The 19939-nt window shown below is 36.3% G+C and overlaps 5 protein-coding genes and 1 long non-coding RNA gene across 8 annotated transcripts; 3 read left to right on the top strand and 3 right to left on the bottom strand.

Annotated features, from left to right (window-relative positions):
- Positions 1 to 1193: 1193 nt before the first annotated feature.
- LOC104791528 (cytochrome b-c1 complex subunit 9, mitochondrial) lies at positions 1194 to 2753 on the bottom strand. The gene is made up of 3 exons (XM_010517444.3): positions 2411 to 2753; positions 2086 to 2133; positions 1194 to 1398 (listed from the first exon to the last, which is right to left on the bottom strand). Exons 1-3 carry the CDS (start codon positions 2528 to 2530, stop codon positions 1348 to 1350), a joined length of 219 nt encoding a protein of 72 aa, XP_010515746.1. The 5' UTR covers positions 2531 to 2753; the 3' UTR covers positions 1194 to 1347.
- A 1648-nt stretch (positions 2754 to 4401) lies between these two features.
- LOC104791529 (protein BIC1-like) lies at positions 4402 to 5380 on the bottom strand. Its single transcript, XM_010517445.3, has one exon. The coding sequence runs from the start codon at positions 5043 to 5045 to the stop codon at positions 4605 to 4607; it is 441 nt and encodes a 146-aa protein (XP_010515747.1). The 5' UTR covers positions 5046 to 5380; the 3' UTR covers positions 4402 to 4604.
- Positions 5381 to 6564: 1184 nt separating this feature from the next.
- Positions 6565 to 8691, top strand: LOC104791530 (uncharacterized). 2 transcript variants are annotated; one of them, XR_015559499.1, is made up of 4 exons: positions 6678 to 7001; positions 7209 to 7390; positions 7997 to 8132; positions 8418 to 8691. It is a non-coding gene; the product is annotated as an uncharacterized LOC104791530 (long non-coding RNA). The 2 variants fall into 2 exon arrangements; XR_002032561.2 differs by lacking the exons at positions 7997 to 8132; positions 8418 to 8691 and having other exon boundaries at positions 6565 to 7001; positions 7209 to 7544.
- A 1538-nt stretch (positions 8692 to 10229) lies between these two features.
- Positions 10230 to 13346, top strand: LOC147942807 (uncharacterized). The gene is made up of 2 exons (XM_087454091.1): positions 10230 to 12518; positions 12899 to 13346. The coding sequence occupies exon 1, from the start codon at positions 11198 to 11200 to the stop codon at positions 12248 to 12250; it is 1053 nt and encodes a 350-aa protein (XP_087310217.1). The 5' UTR covers positions 10230 to 11197; the 3' UTR covers positions 12251 to 12518; positions 12899 to 13346.
- LOC104699096 (uncharacterized) lies at positions 12344 to 14527 on the top strand. Its single transcript, XM_087456192.1, has 3 exons — positions 12344 to 12518; positions 12645 to 12760; positions 12899 to 14527. Exons 1-3 carry the CDS (start codon positions 12344 to 12346, stop codon positions 14525 to 14527), a joined length of 1920 nt encoding a protein of 639 aa, XP_087312318.1.
- A 1682-nt stretch (positions 14528 to 16209) lies between these two features.
- Positions 16210 to 19552, bottom strand: LOC104791532 (cell division protein FtsZ homolog 2-2, chloroplastic). Of its 2 annotated transcripts, none has more exons than XM_010517447.3 (8): positions 19191 to 19552; positions 18101 to 18805; positions 17703 to 18002; positions 17534 to 17624; positions 17039 to 17163; positions 16796 to 16888; positions 16655 to 16720; positions 16210 to 16560 (listed from the first exon to the last, which is right to left on the bottom strand). In XM_010517447.3, exons 2-8 carry the CDS (start codon positions 18728 to 18730, stop codon positions 16435 to 16437), a joined length of 1431 nt encoding a protein of 476 aa, XP_010515749.1. In that variant the 5' UTR covers positions 18731 to 18805; positions 19191 to 19552; the 3' UTR covers positions 16210 to 16434. The 2 variants fall into 2 exon arrangements, with proteins under 2 accessions (XP_010515749.1, XP_010515750.1); XM_010517448.3 differs by having other exon boundaries at positions 16210 to 16557; positions 19191 to 19481.
- Between the last annotated feature and the right edge of the window lie 387 nt (positions 19553 to 19939).

Below are 19939 nucleotides of genomic sequence, written 5' to 3' on the forward strand. Positions count from 1 at the left end.
AACTGTTTTATCTCATGAATCTGATGTGAAGATAACCGATGAAAGTTTTTAAATGTTTTTCTTTTCTTTTGTAAAGGCTCAGACTAAATAATTTTCTGCTTCAAAATGTTACATACTGATACAACATTGTCTATATCAAAACTTTAGCGAAACAAATAATTGTCTTATCCTTTCTGTGTGTGATACCTTTTCGTATAATCCACAGATGGTGCCTGCCCCAACAAAACCCACCTCCCATTTTTCTTTCTCCCCACTTCGTCTTATCGAGAGATTTTTTTCATTATTCGCATCTCATTATTATTAAGTTTATAACTATATATCAAATATTAGCACAAACAAATATAAATGAAAAAGGAAATTTCTCTGAAAATGTAAAAGAAAAAGTGGAACATGTGATGTGATGATCAGGTAGGGCATAACATAACGGTATCAAGACAAAAATGCCTTCGGAATATTCATTTGTCCATTACTCCGACCACAAAAACATCGCATTTGCACCAACTCCGATCTTTAAATCTCTTCTCGCAACAAAACAAAACGCATTATTCGGATCTATGGATGGATAGTTCCACTTGTTTGCCCATAACGATCCTTTTTCTTCTAAATCTTATTTGAATGATATCATTTGGTTTGCACGATGTTGATCTTCGCTATATCACACATGCTTGGCCTTCGAAAGTAGTGGTGCAAATTGTGTGATTTACCATAAAGAGATCGTCAAAATCTAATCTTTAACATTTTGCCCCACAGCTTAGTCTAGGTGGAAGTCTTCAAGCTCTCTCTCGTGCACAAAACTGAACCAATGTGGTTTTGTCGGTTTAATTCCCACTTAAAATCATGAACGCGGTTCTTCTATCGACAGTGACTTCTCTGGTTATTTTTTCACAGAACTCTTATCAATCATAAATGTTTCTTTCTTTTTTTGGTATCCAACATTGGGAAAAAGGAGTGAAAATGAATTTGACCTCTCTCCTCCATGATAACATTTTCTAAAAATTAATACACCTCAGAATATGGACTCTGTCTCTGTTACATTAAAAGTGACGCTTCAAGTAACCAAAGGTGAATGGAAATTTCACGAATGGGAAATTTAGTGGAGTTTGCTTTTAATTAAGGAAAATGATTTGGTTAACGCCAAACGACGACTCATGATAATGTTTATCATATTCCATCCACAATGCAAAAAAATTCAATTTAATCAGAACCAAATAGCTTTAGGTTGAAGTATGAATCATCCCAACGATTTTTTATATTTATTCAACAAAGAAAAGAGAGAATTAAAATGCAAAACAACATGGAAATTCCATTTCTTGCTTTTGGTCTGAGAGATTCAAAAAGGAGTAAATCTCATTCTTCTACTGGCCTTTGACCCAACACAGAGATGTCTTCGTACCGTTTCTGCAACATGACAAGAATATCATGTTATGAGTATAGAGTTAGAGTAGATATAATCTGAGACAGAAAAATCCTAAAGGAGGAGAACTACCTAGCACAAAACATATCAGGAGAACTATATATATCGAAACTCAAAACGTAAGCTAAAACAGTTTCAAATTAGCAAATTAATTACTACTCTATAACAAGTATTCAACTATTAACTAGTCAAACTAAACAGCTAGCAGAAATTGGGGAAGATGATGACTAGGGCCACGTTTGCAATTGTGTTTATGTTACCATGTGAAGTTTAAAATGTAAAGGTGTAAAGCCACAAATGAAAACTTTGGCGTTTAAATCATGTCCTGCGACTAATAACATAAGAATGATTAAGCAGAATTGTGACCATTTCCATATCAAAATGGACAGTACAGAGAATGGAGAAACAAACACCATCTAAACTCTACTTCAAAAGACCACAAGCATTAACAACAGCAAGAACACCAAACACATTGGGAAAAACTGATTGATTTCTATAACCCTATCAGAAAGGCAGTTTCAATGTAAGGTATATATTACAGTCAAAGTTCAGATGCAGAGTATCCAAAGCAACAAACAACAGGATTCAGGCATTGGATTGCATAAACAAGATCCAGTAATCACAACATAACAACACCCAAAGACATATATTCAAAAAACAAACATATATACCCCAACGTTGTTGCGTTCCCACAGCTTGTGAACACCGTAATCCACAGCCTGCAATACAATACGAACCCTTGTGAATATCCAAAATACAACAAATTGAGACTCAAAACTCCTTTATCTGGTTATGAAAACCCCAAAATCCAAAACTCTTGACACCAGTTTCTCTCAGAATTGCATCAAAACTATAATCTCCATCTCTCTATTGTAGATCGATCAATCTATATCCAATAGCAATTCGTTTCTAATCTAACCATAAACACAAAGTAGATCCGGGAAGATACGAAAGCTGATAAGATACAAAACAATGAAAAAGGCACTGATCTCTCACCCGTTCACCGAAAAATGCGCCGGCGATGATGAAAGTGACGTAGACGGAGTTACGGCGCATGATAAGCTTGTAGAAGCTTTCGAAAGCGCCTTTCTGATTTCTCCGAGCAGCGTACTCCATGGTTGACTCGTTTGTTTTTGTTCAGGCACCTGAGATCTCTCTCTCTCTCTCTCTCTTACGTATTTTAGGGTTAGGAAGAAAGCGATCTACAACAACAATGGCGAGAGCGTAAAGACGATGAGATTGTCGCAACGAATCAGAAATGATTCTCTTTTTGACTCATTCGTATCTGGAAGGAAAAAAAAACTTATGGGCCTCACAATTGTTTGACCCAATAGCCCATTTGAAATAACTCAGTCTGATTAGCTCATTATGATAAATTTTATTGTCTTGTAAACTAAAAGTTATCTGTATTCAAACGTTGTTGGGTATCTGGATTTGATGAAGACTTGCACAATTTGGGTCTTACTCATTTGTGATTTCTTATAAATGTTGGTTTAAAGAAAATATTTAGATCCGACTAATCTACACAATTTAAGTAGTTTGGAATAAATATTTGAATATCTCATTCATTAGTATATTTGGCATATATGAGTCTCATATATAAGTATTAGTTTCTTCATATGGTAATATTTTGAGAACTTTTTGGTTTATGTTTGAGTACTTTGTTGGGGAATGATGCAATAAGCGATTGTCACATTAAGAAAGCAGCACATTCTCACTACGCAATACGCACATGATGTGATAACTGATAACTAAATAAGTTCGTTCCATGATACCTAAATAACTAAATAACTGAACAACTTTTCTTCTTACGAAGGATGTTGTTGTACTTGAATCTCTTTAACCCACTTGTGTCACAAACTCACATGTGTCTAGCTTATAAGGCAGAGATAGGCTAATATAAAGATAAATTTATTAGAATATATACCACATCCGTTGGGATTAGTTTATTTGGATAGTATATATGTTTATTTGGGTAATATATATGTGATGTGGCAATTCTTGTTCTTTGGGTTAGATTTTGAGAGTGAGTTAGGTCCACTACTAATATGGTATTAGAGCTCATGGTTGGTCTAACAAACAAATTCTCACAAAAATAGTTTTTCACCTATGTGGCTCATATAAGTGGCATGTCTTGTTGTGTTTATGAGATGTTAGGTTTGGAAAGTTTCTCGTTGAATCGTTTTCCACCGACATCTCGAGAAATTATATTAAAATATCCCACATCGGTTGGGATTAGTTTCCTTGGGTAGTATATATGCAACTCTTCTCTCTTGAGCTAGCTTTTGGGAGTGAGTTAGGCCTATTACTACGTAACCCTCCTCCATTGGGTTAGTTTTTGGATATAAGTTAGACCCATTACTAAATAAAATTTATTTTTCTTTTAATAAATGTTAGTTTTGAATTGGACTTATCAGAAGTTAAGAACATGATTGGGCATATGTTTCGGCACATGCATATAGAAAACATTTGGAAATAAAATGGGCAAATGTCACGCTCAGAAATTGAACTTTTAGATAAAATACTGATCCAAATTAAGTTCTGATCAAGGTTGGAACAGAGACCTTAGTCACCAAGCAAAAAAAAGAGTATAATCCAACAATAGAGAACATATCAAAATTAATTACTGAAATTTGAAAAGAAGAGATAAATATCATACATTCTCTTAAGATTCATGAATATATGCGTATAGATAAAGAAACATATATACAACATAATTTTTCTTATACCAAAATTTTATTTATAGTGTTATAGTTATTTACAGAATTCTAAAAAATATTGCTATATCTTTTTTTTTCTAAACTTTAACTTGGAAAAAAAAAATTTATAGCTTTTGCCTTTTATGAAACCGACCTGATATCTACTCCCTGGATCAGTGGATAGTCAGCTATAGTTGTATTGTAATGTGACTATCTAAAAGATCGAATCACGGATATACAGTATGATCAAAATGTCAAAATATGCACAAATAAATACACTCAACGCAATTTGCAATGTCCTCTAATATTATCATTATGAGTAAAATGTATAGATCAATGATATACCATTCAAAAGCAATTTGCAATGTTCTCTAAAATTATAATTATGAGTAAAAAAGTCTAGATCAACAATATATCGTCATTCAATAGTGTCTTATTATTGAGGTACAGGAACCACATTTTATGTATATACTTTAATATATATAAAAGATTCAGCGTAGGATCAAGCAACGACTGTCTAATCGTTGTAATCCACGAGAAGCTGTAGCAGCTCGCCTAGCTTCCTCTACAAGAGCAGCACGTGCAGACGAGATTCCAGCAGGGACTAGACACGTGTCGAACGTTGAACAGTCGATCCAATCCTTAAGAAGCTCTTCTTGTCCCCATATCTCCGGTATCCAAACCCTACCGGCGATCTCTTTCCGGTGTTTCTTTAACCTCTCTCTCCCACTGTCCACTCTCTCTTCTTCTTGATTCTGTTTCGGTTTCTTCTCTTCAGGCAGAGTTAGATCTTTCTCTTCGGAAACAGAAGAAGCTGCTTCGTCGGGTAAACTTGGGGGATCTTGTTTCGTTTGGTCGGGAAGATCAGGCTGAGAAGATGGACTGATCGGGTGGGCCATTGGAGAAGACGTCGTATCATCGATGTTCGTCATGGTTATACACAAATAGTAAAGCACAGATTCAGATTCTTGGAGGAAACAAAAAAGATGAAGAGAGATGTGTGTTTTTTGTTTGTGTGTTGATAATATGTATTTTTTTTGTTGGGTTTTGTAAGGAAATGAGAAAATCGGGTGGGAGGTTGTGTTACACGTCGACGTAAGTTGTATTGTTTGGTGAATTTTCTCTTTTTCGCTTTTGTTTTATTTGTATGGTAAGTGACAACTTTACGTGTCTTTTTTTGTAGATTGGATTGCTTTGGCCCTTAATTTTTGGAGCCTTAATAAAATAAATAAATCATCAAAATATAGAAATTAAACTATATATTGATTAGACATTCCTCTTAAGTGTTTATTTTTGTGCAAGTGGTTAAGGCTTTACATATGTTGTTATATGATTTATCAGTTCAGGGTAAAACTCTCAGTTAGTGGATCCTTAAGGAGACATTTAAGAGAGAAGAAAGCATTTTGGATAAAATAGTGTGTTTCATGAGATTTCTCAAAGAAAAATATTAGTCAAACAGATTTTGAAGAATCTTTGGTTAACATTCAAAATGAAAATATGTAAAGAGATTCAGGTTTTCAACTCTTAATATGTTGAAATATTTTTTGGGGCTAGTATTTTGTGAATATTCATTAGTGATGTGAATATAAGAAAGCATTCAAAGCGATTGGATTTTTCGGGAGGATCATGAGGCTGATGTTGATTTAGGATTTATTCCGATGAAATATGTTTAGGTGGGGATACATCGAAATTAACTGATCCTGATAATGAAATCTGCAAAATATATATTCTAAGAAAAACTTAGAAGAAATTGGTTTCGAACGTTTAATCGACAACAAAATGGCGAGAAAAAACAAAATCGGCTACAAAAATTAAATATTATATTTTTAAAAATATTTACATAATGATTGACATATAGAGGTTACAATTTAAAAGAACTTCTCACGTGTCATTATACGGAATTCATTTGTCTCTTCGATACATATTTTCATGGCCTCTCATTGAATATATATATATGTTCATGTAAATTATGTGTTGATCAATATTTGAGATTTTGCTTACTCTTTTTACACTTTGATCCAACAAAAAACTAAATAGTAAATACAAGAAATTTAATGTATCTCTCTACAGAGAGCATATACGTACCATCAAATGAGATATATGTGTCCATATATATACATGACTGTCTGATGTAGATGTAGAATTTATTGAGATGGACTATATATTATGTGTCGTGACTCGTTTGGAAGATCGTAGAAGGATAAATTTAGTGCAGACGTTAACATTTAACCATACTTTTGAAGTTTGATTTCATATGGTCCTCTCGTTTCGATATTTTCTGAAATGTAAGTACATAGACGACGTAAACTTTCGTGATGCGCAAAATCAAATGTATAGAAGAGAAAGTCTTCTGAGCTGTTATGAAAAGGGACTTTAGAGATAATATCTTGTGCAAATTCTCTTTGTTCAATCGAATGTGGAAAGTCTCTGATCCCTGAATTTGTCGAAATTAAATCATATTTTTTATATATGACTTGGGTCTAATTTGTAAGACATACGTCAACGACAAACAGTGAAACGTTCAGCCTACAATTTATATATATCGGAACCTCCAAAAGTCTTGCATCAAATTACCCAGCTAGGTTCATAAAAATTAATATTAGCCAAGTCTTTTATTTGTTTATTGAGAAGATGTTACATAGCTGATGTAACAAACCGCGTTTTCACAGCAAACAAGAAGTCGTCAAAGTTCATGATTTTCTTTTGTTTTATTCACTATATACGTTAGATTTTGTCTGCTTCAATTTTTATATATGTACACCACTGGTCGACTCGGGAGATATATAGAAGAACAACGAAAATGAAGAAAACAACAACACAAGCTTTTCTTCTTCTATGCTTGCTTCATATATTTCTATGTCTATCATTTCAGGCTCGTGTCCACGAAGGTCAGTCTCATCTTATTCCACAACAAATTTTAGGAACGTTTTGAATGGTTTCATTTGACAGGAAGATTAAATCACAAAAATAGAATGGTCTAGTTTACAAACTGATTAGTTTGTCATGTCGTCTATTACAACCGTATAAACTCTCAAGTAATTGTTTTTTTCTTAATCTCTTATTATGCGGTTAAATAAACTCATTTGTGTTAAAAGGTAGACATGAGATATGCGTAAGACCCTCCCCACCATGTGGAGATTCTCCTAAGGGAGGAAGTGAAGATCCGGGACATACGTATAAAAAGCCTTGCAAACCCATTCCAAGACCACCCCCTCCTGGAGATTGCTAGCAGCCTAGCAACGTTGAACTTCCACGGCCTCCCCTTGAATAAGTTAATGTAATTATGTGAATAATTTGAGATATTTCTTACTCTTTACACTTTGATCCAGCAATAACTAACGATGTAGAATATTGAGATGGAATATATTGTGTGTCGTGACTCGTTTCGAAGATTGACGAAGGATATATTTAGTGCAGACGTTAACATGTAACCACACTTTGCACGCTAGATCTTTTATATATGGTCCTCTCGCTTCGATATTTTCTGAACTAAGTACGTAGACGTATACTCGAGTGATGCGCAAATCAAAATGACTAGTTTTTTTTATTTAAAGTAATACCATCGTATTTATAATTATACACATAAATACTCAGTTGAAATTGCCTTTGTTTGTAACCAGTGCCGGCTTAGCACATGTGTTAGGGGTATTTTCTTTTTGCATCGTATCAACGAATCTAATCAATGTTTGAGCCGGACCTTTTTGTAACAATTTATAAATTTCTCGAAAATTTGCATCACAAGTAGACTAATTCATTTTAGTTAAGTCCTATGTTTGTTTATTGAGAAGATGTTACATATCGTTGATGTAGAAAACCGCGTTTTCACAGCACACAAAAGTTTTATTTATCTATTCACCCAACGTTTGATTTTGTCATGCTTCAGTTTTTATATATACATGTACACTACTTGTAGACATGGGAGGGAGAAGAACAATATATGATCATGAAGAAAACAACAACACAAACTTTTCTTCTTCTGTGTTTGCTATGTCTATCCTTTCAGGTTCGTCTCCACCAAGGTTAGTCTCTTCTTCTTTTTTTTTTGTAACGTTTTAATTGGTTAAACGGGACGATTAATTGATTTGTCCCGAAAATAAAACGGTGTGGTTGATACAAAGTATGCCTTATCATCATTTCTTTCCAACATCTATGTATATTGGTCCCAAAAAAAGCGAGATAATACTTAATAACGATATATGTTACTACATATATCGCTACTTGTAAAATTCATGCACCTATATGACTTGATTTAAACAATTAAAAACCATATAAGCCTCATCATAACATATAATTTGTCTTTGTAGATGTCATATTTATTGAGATGGGATATTGTGATTGTGCCGTGACGCGATCGTGAAGGGGCTCTAAGGATTTTTATTTGGTGCAGACGTTAACATGTGACCACACTTTGATCTATATATATGGTCCTCTCCTTTTGACATTTTCTTAATTTACCCTGTTTATCGTTGATCAAGCATTCATACATTCATGTCGAAAAGTGATCAATTTAAAAACATTTGTTTATATAAAGACAATTTAACCAAAATGAAAATCAAGGGTTTTTAACCTTTCTATCTATATATTTATCCAATTGCAATCACTAGAAGGCAAACTCTTGAAACAAATGTGACAGAGACTGATATCTTATTATTAATTATAGAACTATTCTTAACACCTATTAGTCTATTACATAACCACCAAGGCAATTTACTTACCTACACCAATCTAAAAGGAGGTTATCAATTCTAGAGGCGAGGATAGCGAGAGCGGCCTTTCTTCTTCAAGAACTCTGGGACCTTTATTGAACTGCCTTCAGGGAAAGATGAAGAAGGACGTCTTGTTTCCTGCTTAGCAAGGACTTCAAGAAGGACGTATTTTCATATAGAGTTTAGATATATGAAAGATCGAATACTTGTAACATTTGCTGTGAGAATCGAGTATGTTGTGTGTCGAAAGAAGACAAGTTAATACCTAATTCCGAACGGTGAATTCTTTTAAAGACTTTTTTACCTACAATATATGCGAACCTCTCGCCAAAAGTCTTGCATCCGTAATTTTCCAGCTAGGTTCATAATATTGGAATTTTTAGTGAAGTCTTTATTTATTTAATTCAGAAGATATTACATAGCTGATGTACCCAACCCGCGTTGTTGTACCTGCAACAAGTACAACCAACCTGAAACTAGAATACTAGATAGGTTTAGTACTCAAACCTGGAATCTAGTTCAATTCATACATAATAGTTGCATACATTGCCAGAAGTGAATTAACATATACTTGGAGAGTAACTAAAATGGAATTCAAAGGGCTCATGAAATATACAGGAGTATGTACAGGACCTTAATATCCATTTTATCCAATTGCAGTTACTACAAGGTAGAACTCTTGAGACAAGTGTGACACAGAATGAGACACTGGAGTATGTATGTACAAAAGCATATCGTAGTCAACAAAATTTTAAATTTATTAGTCAACAAAATTACTTATTTACGAAGGTAACAACAAATAAGGGCAAAGGCGTTTTAAAATAAAAGTCAAAAACATAGGGCTAAGGAAAAAAAACAAATACAGCAAGCTCCTTTTGGCCTTTGCCCCCTTAAGGTTCATGAAGTTAGTATTGAGTAGTTACATGTATAGTATAAAGTTTATAACCTACAAAATATCTGGAAGACTGGAACCTCCAAAAGTCTTTGTATCGACCCGAAATTACACAGCTAGGTTCATAAGGCGGAACTTCAGTGAAGTGTTTATAACCTACTTTTTTTTTCTACAAAACCGCGTCGTTTTCTATAGAAGATAACAAGTTGACTTTGTTTGCTTTCCAATCTCTCTCTATATATACATTTGTAGTCGACAAGTGAGAGAGGAATACAAATGAAAATGAAGAAAATAACACTAGCTTTTCTTCTTCTAACTCTACTTCATATATTTCTATGTCTATCTTTTCAGGTTTCTGTCACAGAGGCTCGATTCCGTCACCTAGGTCAGTCTCTTCTCGTTTCTCGATAATTTTCTCTTGTCACATTAAAATTTTGAGTAATCTACTAATTAACTACTACTATTTAAAGAAATATCTATTTAAATTATAACTTGTTGACTTATATGTGTGTTAAAAGTTGGGGTAGGGGTACGCGCATTCCCCTCCATACCATGTGGAGATGCTCCTAGGGCAAGTCATGTTACGCTTGCAGGGCAATATAAAAAGGCTTGTAAAAGAGCTAAAAGAGCTCCAAGAAGACCTCCTCTCGTGTAGGTTCGCGATTAATATGAATTATCACAGTCACGTTCAACCCCCTCATCGACACCAGCCATCCACTCGCAACACAATTACCTTTCACTATGGTTTCCTAAGTTTCAATAATTCTAGCTCCAGTTTTTTTTTCTTGTTTTTTCTCCATTTTTACCCTACTCCTCTCCTCTACTCTACTCTATTACTTAAAGTGCTCCATGTAAAATGGGTGTTTGTTCTCACCATCCTCTAGCACGATAATAAATCTGTATTTGCTTGGATTATCATATTTGACTTTTGCATGAGTATTCTTGTTTGATCTAATAAGGTTTTCTCTTTAATTTCTCTGTTTATGTGAATCAAACATTCATGTATACATTATTAGGATAGTAAACCGGGTTTAATTAACTGGTTTATATCTATTGTATAGTCTATGTAGGATTAAGCTTCCTTTTACTTAATCCTAATCTTGTATATAAATAAGTGTAATCTCACATTTACAAATTAATGAGAAAATTAGTTTGTTCAGTTAGTATCTTATCCAGAACTTAATATGGTATCAGAGCCATACACTGACACAAGCTTCCGCCATTGATTCTCATTCTTCTCGAGCTTGTTTCTATTCATTGATTCTACAGCCATGAGTGCTCCTATCACTCCGCTGATCTTTGATTTTGTTTTCGAGCTTTATATCGCTGTGATTGAGTTTTTCTTTTACGGGCTCGTGTTCTTGTTCTTTGTTCATACTCTTTGATTGACCTAAATTGGTGCTGGTTCTCTTCGATTTGCTTAATCCCAGCTCAATCTTTCTATAATCTTTGATTCTTTTGATCAATTTCATCTTTACTCTTTACAATGGCTTCAAATCCGCAAAACTGTCCTGTAACTCCTAATCTGACCTCTGAATCGCGTCGACCTACTGATCAGTACGAGAATCCGTATTTTCTTCATTCATCGGATCATGCTGGGATGGTTTTGGTTTCGGATCGGCTCACTACTGGCTCAGAGTTTCACTCTTGGCGACGTTCTGTGCGCATGGCTCTTAATGTCAGGAATAAGTTGGGCTTCATAGATGGAACAATTCCTAAACCTCCCGATGATCATCCTGATGCAGCTTTTTGGTCACGATGTAATGATATGGTGATTACTTGGTTAATGAGTTCAGTTTCTAAGCACATAGGTCAGAGTTTACTTTATATGGCTACTGCATCTGCGATTTGGTTGGATCTTATGTCTCGTTTTAGGCAAGATGATGCACCTAGGGTTTTTGAGCTTGAACAACGGTTGAGTACTTTACAACAGGGATCTATGGATGTTACTACCTATTATACAGCGTTAGTAACCTTATGGGAAGAGTTGAAGAACTATATTGATGTTCATGTTTGTACTTGTGGCAAGTGCGAGTGTAATGCTGCTCTTATGTGGGAGAAATTGCAGCAGCGTAGCAGGGTTACGAAGTTCTTAATGGGGTTAAATGAAGCTTATCAGCCCACACGCAGGCATATCTTGATGTTGAAGCCCATGCCTTCAATTGGAGAGGTTTTTCACATGGTAACCGAGGACGAGAGGCAGAAGAATATTCAGCCTGCCACCAAGATTGATAATGTGGCTTTTCAAGCTTCTGGTCCTTCTGATAATGTTGGTTATAACCCTATGGCGCCTTCTCCTAATGGCTACTTTTCAGGACCTACTGATAATACTGCCTATGCTGCTTTTCGACCTCACCAGAAGCCTTATTGTACTCATTGTAACCGTGTTGGTCACACCATTCAGAAGTGTTTTAAACTTCATGGATATCCACCTAGTCATAGGAATGCTCAACGACCTCCAATGCAGCAAGTGTTATCACAGTCTGCTCCACCTCGTGCATCTTTTTCAATAGGACAACGTCCTCAGTTTCCTACATAGGCTCAATTCCAACAAGCTCAGAATCAGTATTCGCAGTCACAATATTCTCAACCGGGTGCAGTAGCCAATGCAGTGCTTAATTTTGCTTTTTATATGCCTGCTCCAGCACAAGTTGCAACTAATCTCGATCTGAGCAGTTTCACTTCTGACCAGATTCAGAGTTTGGTTCATCAACTCAGCACCCAGACCAAGGCTTCAGAGCAGCCGTCTTCTTATCCGTCTGCTACGATAACTGAGCATGGTGCTATGGCTGCGACATCTTCTTCTGGTAATGTTACAATTGAGTTTCCTTCTTTTAGTCTTCATTTTGAAAACAAAATTTGCACTTTTCAACATCAATGCCTTTCTTCTCTTTATTCTGTTCTACCTAGTGGTAGTTGGATAATTGATACAGGTGCAACTAGCCATGTGTGTTCTGACCTTTCTTTGTTTAGTGAGACTTTTCCAGTGACAGGTGTAACAGTCTCACTCCCTAATGGCACTAGAGTTGCTATTACTCATACATGCACTGTACAAATAACTCAAACATTGATTCTGCATGATGTTCTTTATGTTCCAACTTTTAAATTCAACTTGATCAGTGTGAGTTCTTTGGTTAGACATGATAATTGTTCTGCACATTTCTATACTGATTCTTGTTATATTCAGGACCATACTCGGGACTTGATGATTGGTAAAGGTGTGCTAATCCATTGTCTGTACATATTGGAGCATCATGACATTTCAGCATCTGCGAATTCTGTTTCAGCATCTTTTTCTGGATCCTTGCAAGTCGATGGTCGTGTCTGGCATCAACGCTTAGGTCACCCATCTTCTGTCAAGTTACAATATATGTCGGGTACATTACCTATGTTTATCTCTAATTCTTCTTCTCATGATCATTGTGATATATGTCCTTTAGCTAAGCAAAAGAAATTACCGTTTGTTTCACATAGTAAACTTTCTGCTTTACCATTTGATCTCATTCATATAGACACTTGGGGGCCATTTTCTGTAGAATCTATAGAAGGATATCGATATTTTCTCACTATTGTAGATGATTGTACTCGAATCACCTGGATTTATATGATGAGGAATAAAAATGATGTTCTTTCTATTTTTCCGTCTTTCGTTAAACATGTTCAAACACAATATAACTCTGTCATTAAGATTGTTCGTAGTGACAATGCACCTGAACTTGGTTTTTCTCAACTCGTTAAAGATCATGGTATGCTACATCATTTTTCATGTCCTTATACACCGCAACAGAATTCGGTTGTAGAACGAAAGCATCAACATCTCCTTAATGTTGCTCATGCACTTTTGTTTCAGTCTAATGTTCCTCTATGTTACCGGTCTGATTGCATTCATACTGCTGCCTTCTTGATAAATAGAACACCCTCTTTGGTTTTAGACAAAATGTCACCTTATGAAAAAAATTTCAAACCAAAACCAGATTATAGTTTCTTGAGATCTTTTGGTTGCTTATGCTATGCTTCTACTTTAGCTAAGGATCGAAATAAATTTATTCCTAGAGCTGAACCATGTGTTTTTCTAGGTTATCCATCTGGTTACAAAGGTTATAAGGTTCTTAATCTGGAAACTAATGTTGTTCATATTACTCGTAACATTGTTTTTCATGAGCATATTTTTCCTTTCAAAAATGTTACACCTTCTCTTCCTACCACTGATTTGTTTAGTAAAATGGTTTTACCTTTGCCTGTTTCCACTGAGATTGAACTTGTTGAAAATACACATTCATTGCCTTTGTCTGTTCCTGTTCCATCATCATCATCATCCTCATTACCGTCATCATCCTCTAGTGTTGTTGCTACACCAGATGAGATTGTTACAGTTGCCACAGGACAGGTTGCACAAAACAATGACAGGCCACGACGCCAAGCTAAAGCACCAGGTTACTTATCTAACTATCATTGCAATCTCACAAATACTTCTTTTTCTAATTTGACTTCTCTTGATCTTTCTATGTCTGATTCATCTTCTTCTTCTATTCTCGCATTATGCAATCTTGCTCAGCTCTCTGAAAATTTCTCTCCTTCGGATCCTCTTGTTGTTTATCCTCTTGATTTTGTTCTTACCTATTCCAAATTGAGTCCTTCTTATCAATTTTATGTTCTTTCATGCTCAATTGAATCGGAGCCACAAAATTTCAAGCAGGCCATGGCTCATCCTTATTTTCCCAAGGCTATGGATGTGGAGATTGTTGCTCTTGAGCAACTTGGGACTTGGAGTGTTGTATATTTACCCCCTGGTAAGACGGTGATAGGGTGTAAATAGGTTTACACTATCAAATATAACCCAGATGGATCTATAGATCGTTACAAAGCAAGATTGGTAGCCAAAGGGTATACTCAAATGGAGGGGATTGATTACATCGATACTTTTTCTCTTGTTGCTAAGCTTGCTAGTGTTAAACTTGTTTTGGGTTTAGCAACTATACATGGATGGACACTAACATAGATGGATGTGACTAATGCTTTCCTTCATGGGAGCTTAGACGAGGAGATCTACATGAGTCTTCCACAAGGATATACTCCTCCGGGAGGTGTACAACTTCCTCCTAATGCGGTTTGTCGACTCCATAAATCTCTATATGGTTTAAAGCAGGCTTCTTGGCAATGGTACCACTGTTTTTCTGGAGTGATTCTTGGAGCCGGTTTCTCTCAGTCTCCTGGTGACAACACTCTGTTTGTCAAACAACGAGGAACACGGTTTATTGCTCTCTTGGTGTATGTTGATGACATCATGATTGCTTCTAACAATGATAGTGATCTACAGGAGCTTAAGACTGTCTTGCATGCTGCTTTCAAAATCAAAGATATGGGCGCTCCTAAGTTTTTCTTGGGATTGGAAATAGCTCGTAATAGCAGTGGTATCTCTATTTGCCAACGAAAATATGCTCTTGATATCTTGGCTTCGACAGGGTTGTTGGCTTGCAAACCTTGCAGTGTTCCTATGAATCCCAATGTCCATTACACAAAGGACATGGGCACTCCCCTTGATTCTGCTCGAGCTACATCATATAGAGAGCTCATTGGGAGGTTGCTTTATCTCACCATCACTCCGCCATATATCACATTTGCTGTCAACAACTTAAGTCAGTTCCTCTCTTGTCCTGCGGATGTGCATCTTCAAGCCGCATACCAGATTTGCCACTATCTTAAAGGTAACCCTGGCCAAGGACTCTATTATGCTGCTAGCTCGGAACCTTGCCTTAATGCTTTTTCTGATGCGGATTGGGGCACTTGTCCTGAAACTAGAAGATCTATTTATGGCTTTTGTGTTTATCTGGGCAAAAGCTTGATTAGTTGGAAGTCAAAGAAGCAGCAAGTTACTAGTCGTAGCAGTACGGAGTCAGAATATCGCAGCATGGCTCTTGCCACTTGTGAACTCTTGTGGTTGAATCAGTTACTCAAAGATTTGAGGATTACTGTCACTTCGCCAGCCCAGTTGTTTTGCGATAACAAGTCGGCTATTCACATTGCTACAAATCCCGTGTTTCATGAGAGGACGAAACACATTGAAATCGATTGTCATACCGTCAGAGATCAGATGAAGAACGGGTTCTTGAAGCTCTTTCACGTCTCCAGTGCGAACCAACATGCTGACATCTTGACAAAAGCTCTTCAACCGGGTCCTTTCTACTCTCTTCTTGGGCGCATGTCTATATCAAGCCTCTTTCATCCTTCACATATTTCGGTTTCAGAGGCTTGAGGGGAGTGTATTAGGATAGTAAACCGGGTAAAATTAATTGGTTTATATCTATTGTATAGTCTATGTAGGATTAAGCTTCCTTTTACTTAATCCTAATCTTGTATATAAACAAGTGTAATCTCACATTTACAAATTAATGAGAAAATTAGTTTGTTCGGTTAGTATCTTATCCAGAATTTAATATACATAATTACACATGGAAGACCAAAATGAGAAAAAGAAAAAATCAGTATGTAGAAGCAAAGTAGACAAATGAAACTTTTATCCATCCATTTATCCAATTGCAAATATACTACATGGTAAACTCTTGAAACAAGTGTGACAGAGACCGAGGTATATAAATAGCATTTTTATGAGTACACATTATTGTTATTTGTATATAATCAACAATAAAACATTTCTAACACCTATTAAAGAATCACCAGACAACTTACTAACCCACCATTCGTATAAAGTGATCAAAAGTGGGTCTAGAGTCGAGGATAGCGACAGCGACCTTTCTTCTTCAAGAACTCTGGGATCTCTATGGAACTGCCTTCAGTGAAAGATGAAGAAGGTCGTCTCGTTACTCCCATTGATGCATCCGCTTGTGTCTTCTGTAATTTCAGAGTTTGTAAATATCACCATCGAATTCTTGTAAGATGTAAGAATCAAGTACGTTGTGTGTCAGAGGAAGACTAGTGAATATACCTGAAGTGGCCTCCCTTCCCCTTCTTCTTGGCGTTTGAAGCCGGTTGCTATTAGAGTAATACTTATCTGACAGCAAGAAAAAGTTTGGTATCTCAGAGATTATATAAGTTAGATCAAAATCCAAGAAAAAAGAATACTTACTTGACCACTATAGGATGGATCTACCACAGCGCCAAATATAAGGTTGGCTGTTGGATCAACGAGGTCGTAAATCACTTCTGCAGCAGCATTTACCTGCAAATCGTTTCCCCAAGATTCAAAGTAAGCATCACAGTATCATAAATAACATGGGATTGCAGCTTTGTTCTGAAACTTTTCCAGGGAAGAAACCAAGGGATATCTAGGACAGGATATGGACTTGAAACGTAGAGAGGGAGAAAGAACCTCGAATAGTGTTAAGTCACTTCCACCGGTTATGTTCCAAACAATTCCAGTGGCTCTTTCAATGCCAATATCTAACAAAGGTGATTGTATCGCGTTTAATGCAGCATCTCTTGCTCGTGTCTTTCCTGCTCGAATAACAGCTTAGCATGAAAGAGTGAACATGATGAATGCTACCAAAACATTGCACCCAAATAGTTCAAGTTTAGGATTTCCCTGAATATATCACAATACACATATGGTGTGGAACTGTCATTAGGTAATTTTCAGTATACCAAACATTATTAGACTGGTTCCTTTGTCACGGTTAAAGCACACCAAATCTGTAGTCCAATTAATCTACTCAGCTACATCAATAGTACATATGGATATAACGTCACCTATACAAGTCATGGGGTTCTTTAACCTGCCTTCTAACCAAAATTGCCCTTTCTTACTAAGTAACCCTGCAGGCTGCAGCAAATAGAGCTTTGAATCTAAAGACCACTGCACTCTTACCAGTTGCAGTTCCTATTCCCATCAATGAGGAACCTGCATTTGCCATTATAGCCCTCACATCAGCAAAATCCACATTGACCAATCCAGGAATCTGCAATGCAATGTCAGCTGTTAGACATTTTATACAAACAAGGATGCCAAAGGGAACAGATACATTACAAAGCCATACCGTAATGATATCTGATATCCCACGGACTCCTTGACGAAGTATATCATCTGCCAGATTAAATGCTTCTGTAACTGGAGTAGACTGAGAAACTGCTGCGAGTAACTTGTCATTTGGAATAACAATGAGAGTATCAACATTCTCTCTGAGGGCTGAAATCCCTTCCTGAGCCTGGACTGCTCTTCTCCGTCCCTCAAAAGAGAAAGGCGTAGTGACAATACCAACCGTCAAGATACCCATAGCTTTTGCAACCCCTGCAATAATAGGAGCCCCGCCAGTGCCAGTTCCACCACCCATTCCAGCCTATCAAAATAACAAAAAAAAATTAGCCAGCTAATCCTCAAGCAGTGAACATAAAGATCTGATCTTACAGTAAGAAAAAGTAATAGTGATAGACATACAGTGACAAAAACCATATCCGAACCATAAAGAGCTTCTTCAATAGCTGTTTTGCTTTCAGTGGCAGCATTCATTCCAATCTCTGGATTCCCACCAGCACCTAAACCCCTAGTCAACTCTTTCCCAATCTGTAACCTATTGTCTGGGAAAACAGGAGACATCCTCATTGCTTGAATATCTGTATTCACAATCCAAAACTCAACACCAACCATCTCACTCTCAATCATGCGATTCACAGCGTTTGAACCACCACCTCCAACGCCTATAACTTTAATCCGTGCCTCATTGTAAGTGTTTGGAGTAGATAACTCATCAGAATCCTCAGTGATGGGTCCACTGGTAGTAACTTCTTTTCTTGGATTGAGCATTGATATCTCAGGGTGGAGATTCAAGAACGAATCTTGGCTTTGGAAATGGCTAGGACTATGAGAATTCAAAGAGTTCCTGATTGAAAATGACTCTGATTTATGAGCAGCAGCAGCAACAACTACACGGTTTCTTGTACCTTCAGTCATTCTTAAGCAACCAGCTCCTCTGGTGCCTAGATGAGTCTCAGGTAATACACTTTTTCTAAGAACAGTGAGAACCCGAGAATCCGGAGGAGTTAAACAGGGGGAAACATAAGCTGCCATGTTGAGACCACAGAACCAACTAATCTTTTTTTGTCTAAAACTCCAATAGAACGGCCGGTTTATGCTAACACAGACCTGTTCAAGAGACGAGAAGTCAACCTTTAAGTCCTTAAATTGGTATTTGTATCCTACACTACTGTAATCGGAACCCCAGTTGCATCTGGATCAAGTTTATAGAAGCTAAGGTACACTTATAAATGAACAATTAGAGATTAAGCGATTACAAAGATCAATGAAACGATTCGTTTGTCATTCACAACCTTTTTAATCGAGAGCAAAATGTAAATTCAGTAGTGCTTCAATTTTTAAAAGCATCAATTTTTGAATCAGAAAGATAACAATTTGCTCGCAGTGCTATTACAAAAACACGAAATTGAAGATGGCGAGAATTCCAAAGTTTTGTAAGACAGTACACGAATACAAAAATACACATGAAACAATGTAAAGAGAGCAAGAGAACCTTCGAGTAGTAGTAGTAGCAGCAGCAGCATAAGAATTTTGAAAAATCTGAATTTGGAGAGCTTACAAAGAGGAAAAAGATGGAAACTACAATGGGAGGGTTTTTTGGTGTTTTCTGGGCTTTGGAATCTTCTTTCTCAATCACATAAATAAATGGGATTATGAATTTTGATTTTGCTGTAAATTTTTTTTTTTTTTTTTTTTTTTTTTTTTTTGCGTCAAATTGATTTTGTTCCTAATCTGTTTCAGAAACACACAAATTCATCTGGTTCAGTTGGCAAGTGTGTAAAACGTTGGCCGACCCTGACGGGAAGAGGATGAAGACAAAATAAAAAATTTAAGGTTTTAAGAGATATGGACCTCAAATTCTCTATTAATGCCCATTTCATTTTTCGGGCCTTATTAAAGATTTAAACATGTAACTGTTGACCGGCATGTTTGACGTAAGTCCGATTCGAGTTAAATCAGAACTCATAAGTTCATAACTGTTGTTAAAACAATATACCCAACAAGACTCTCTCATTACAGCCTCCTTTCCTGAAGTTATAAGCACAGTCCAAATTTCACCTCCATACTTCATACCCTGAAACCTTAACAACATATTCAAGCCAACACACTCTTATCTTTCTCCAATTGCTATAGAAATTGCGCTGATGATGAAAAGTTGATCTCTAACAGTTTCTCTCACCTATAGAACTATGTCAAACCAAACTACTCTCACTTGTATATCAGCGTAGTTGAAGCAACCTA

The sequence above is a fragment of the Camelina sativa genome, chromosome 6 (assembly GCF_030686135.1).
Source record: "Camelina sativa cultivar CO46 ecotype springtype chromosome 6, ASM3068613v1".
Lineage (NCBI taxonomy): Eukaryota > Viridiplantae > Streptophyta > Magnoliopsida > Brassicales > Brassicaceae > Camelina > Camelina sativa.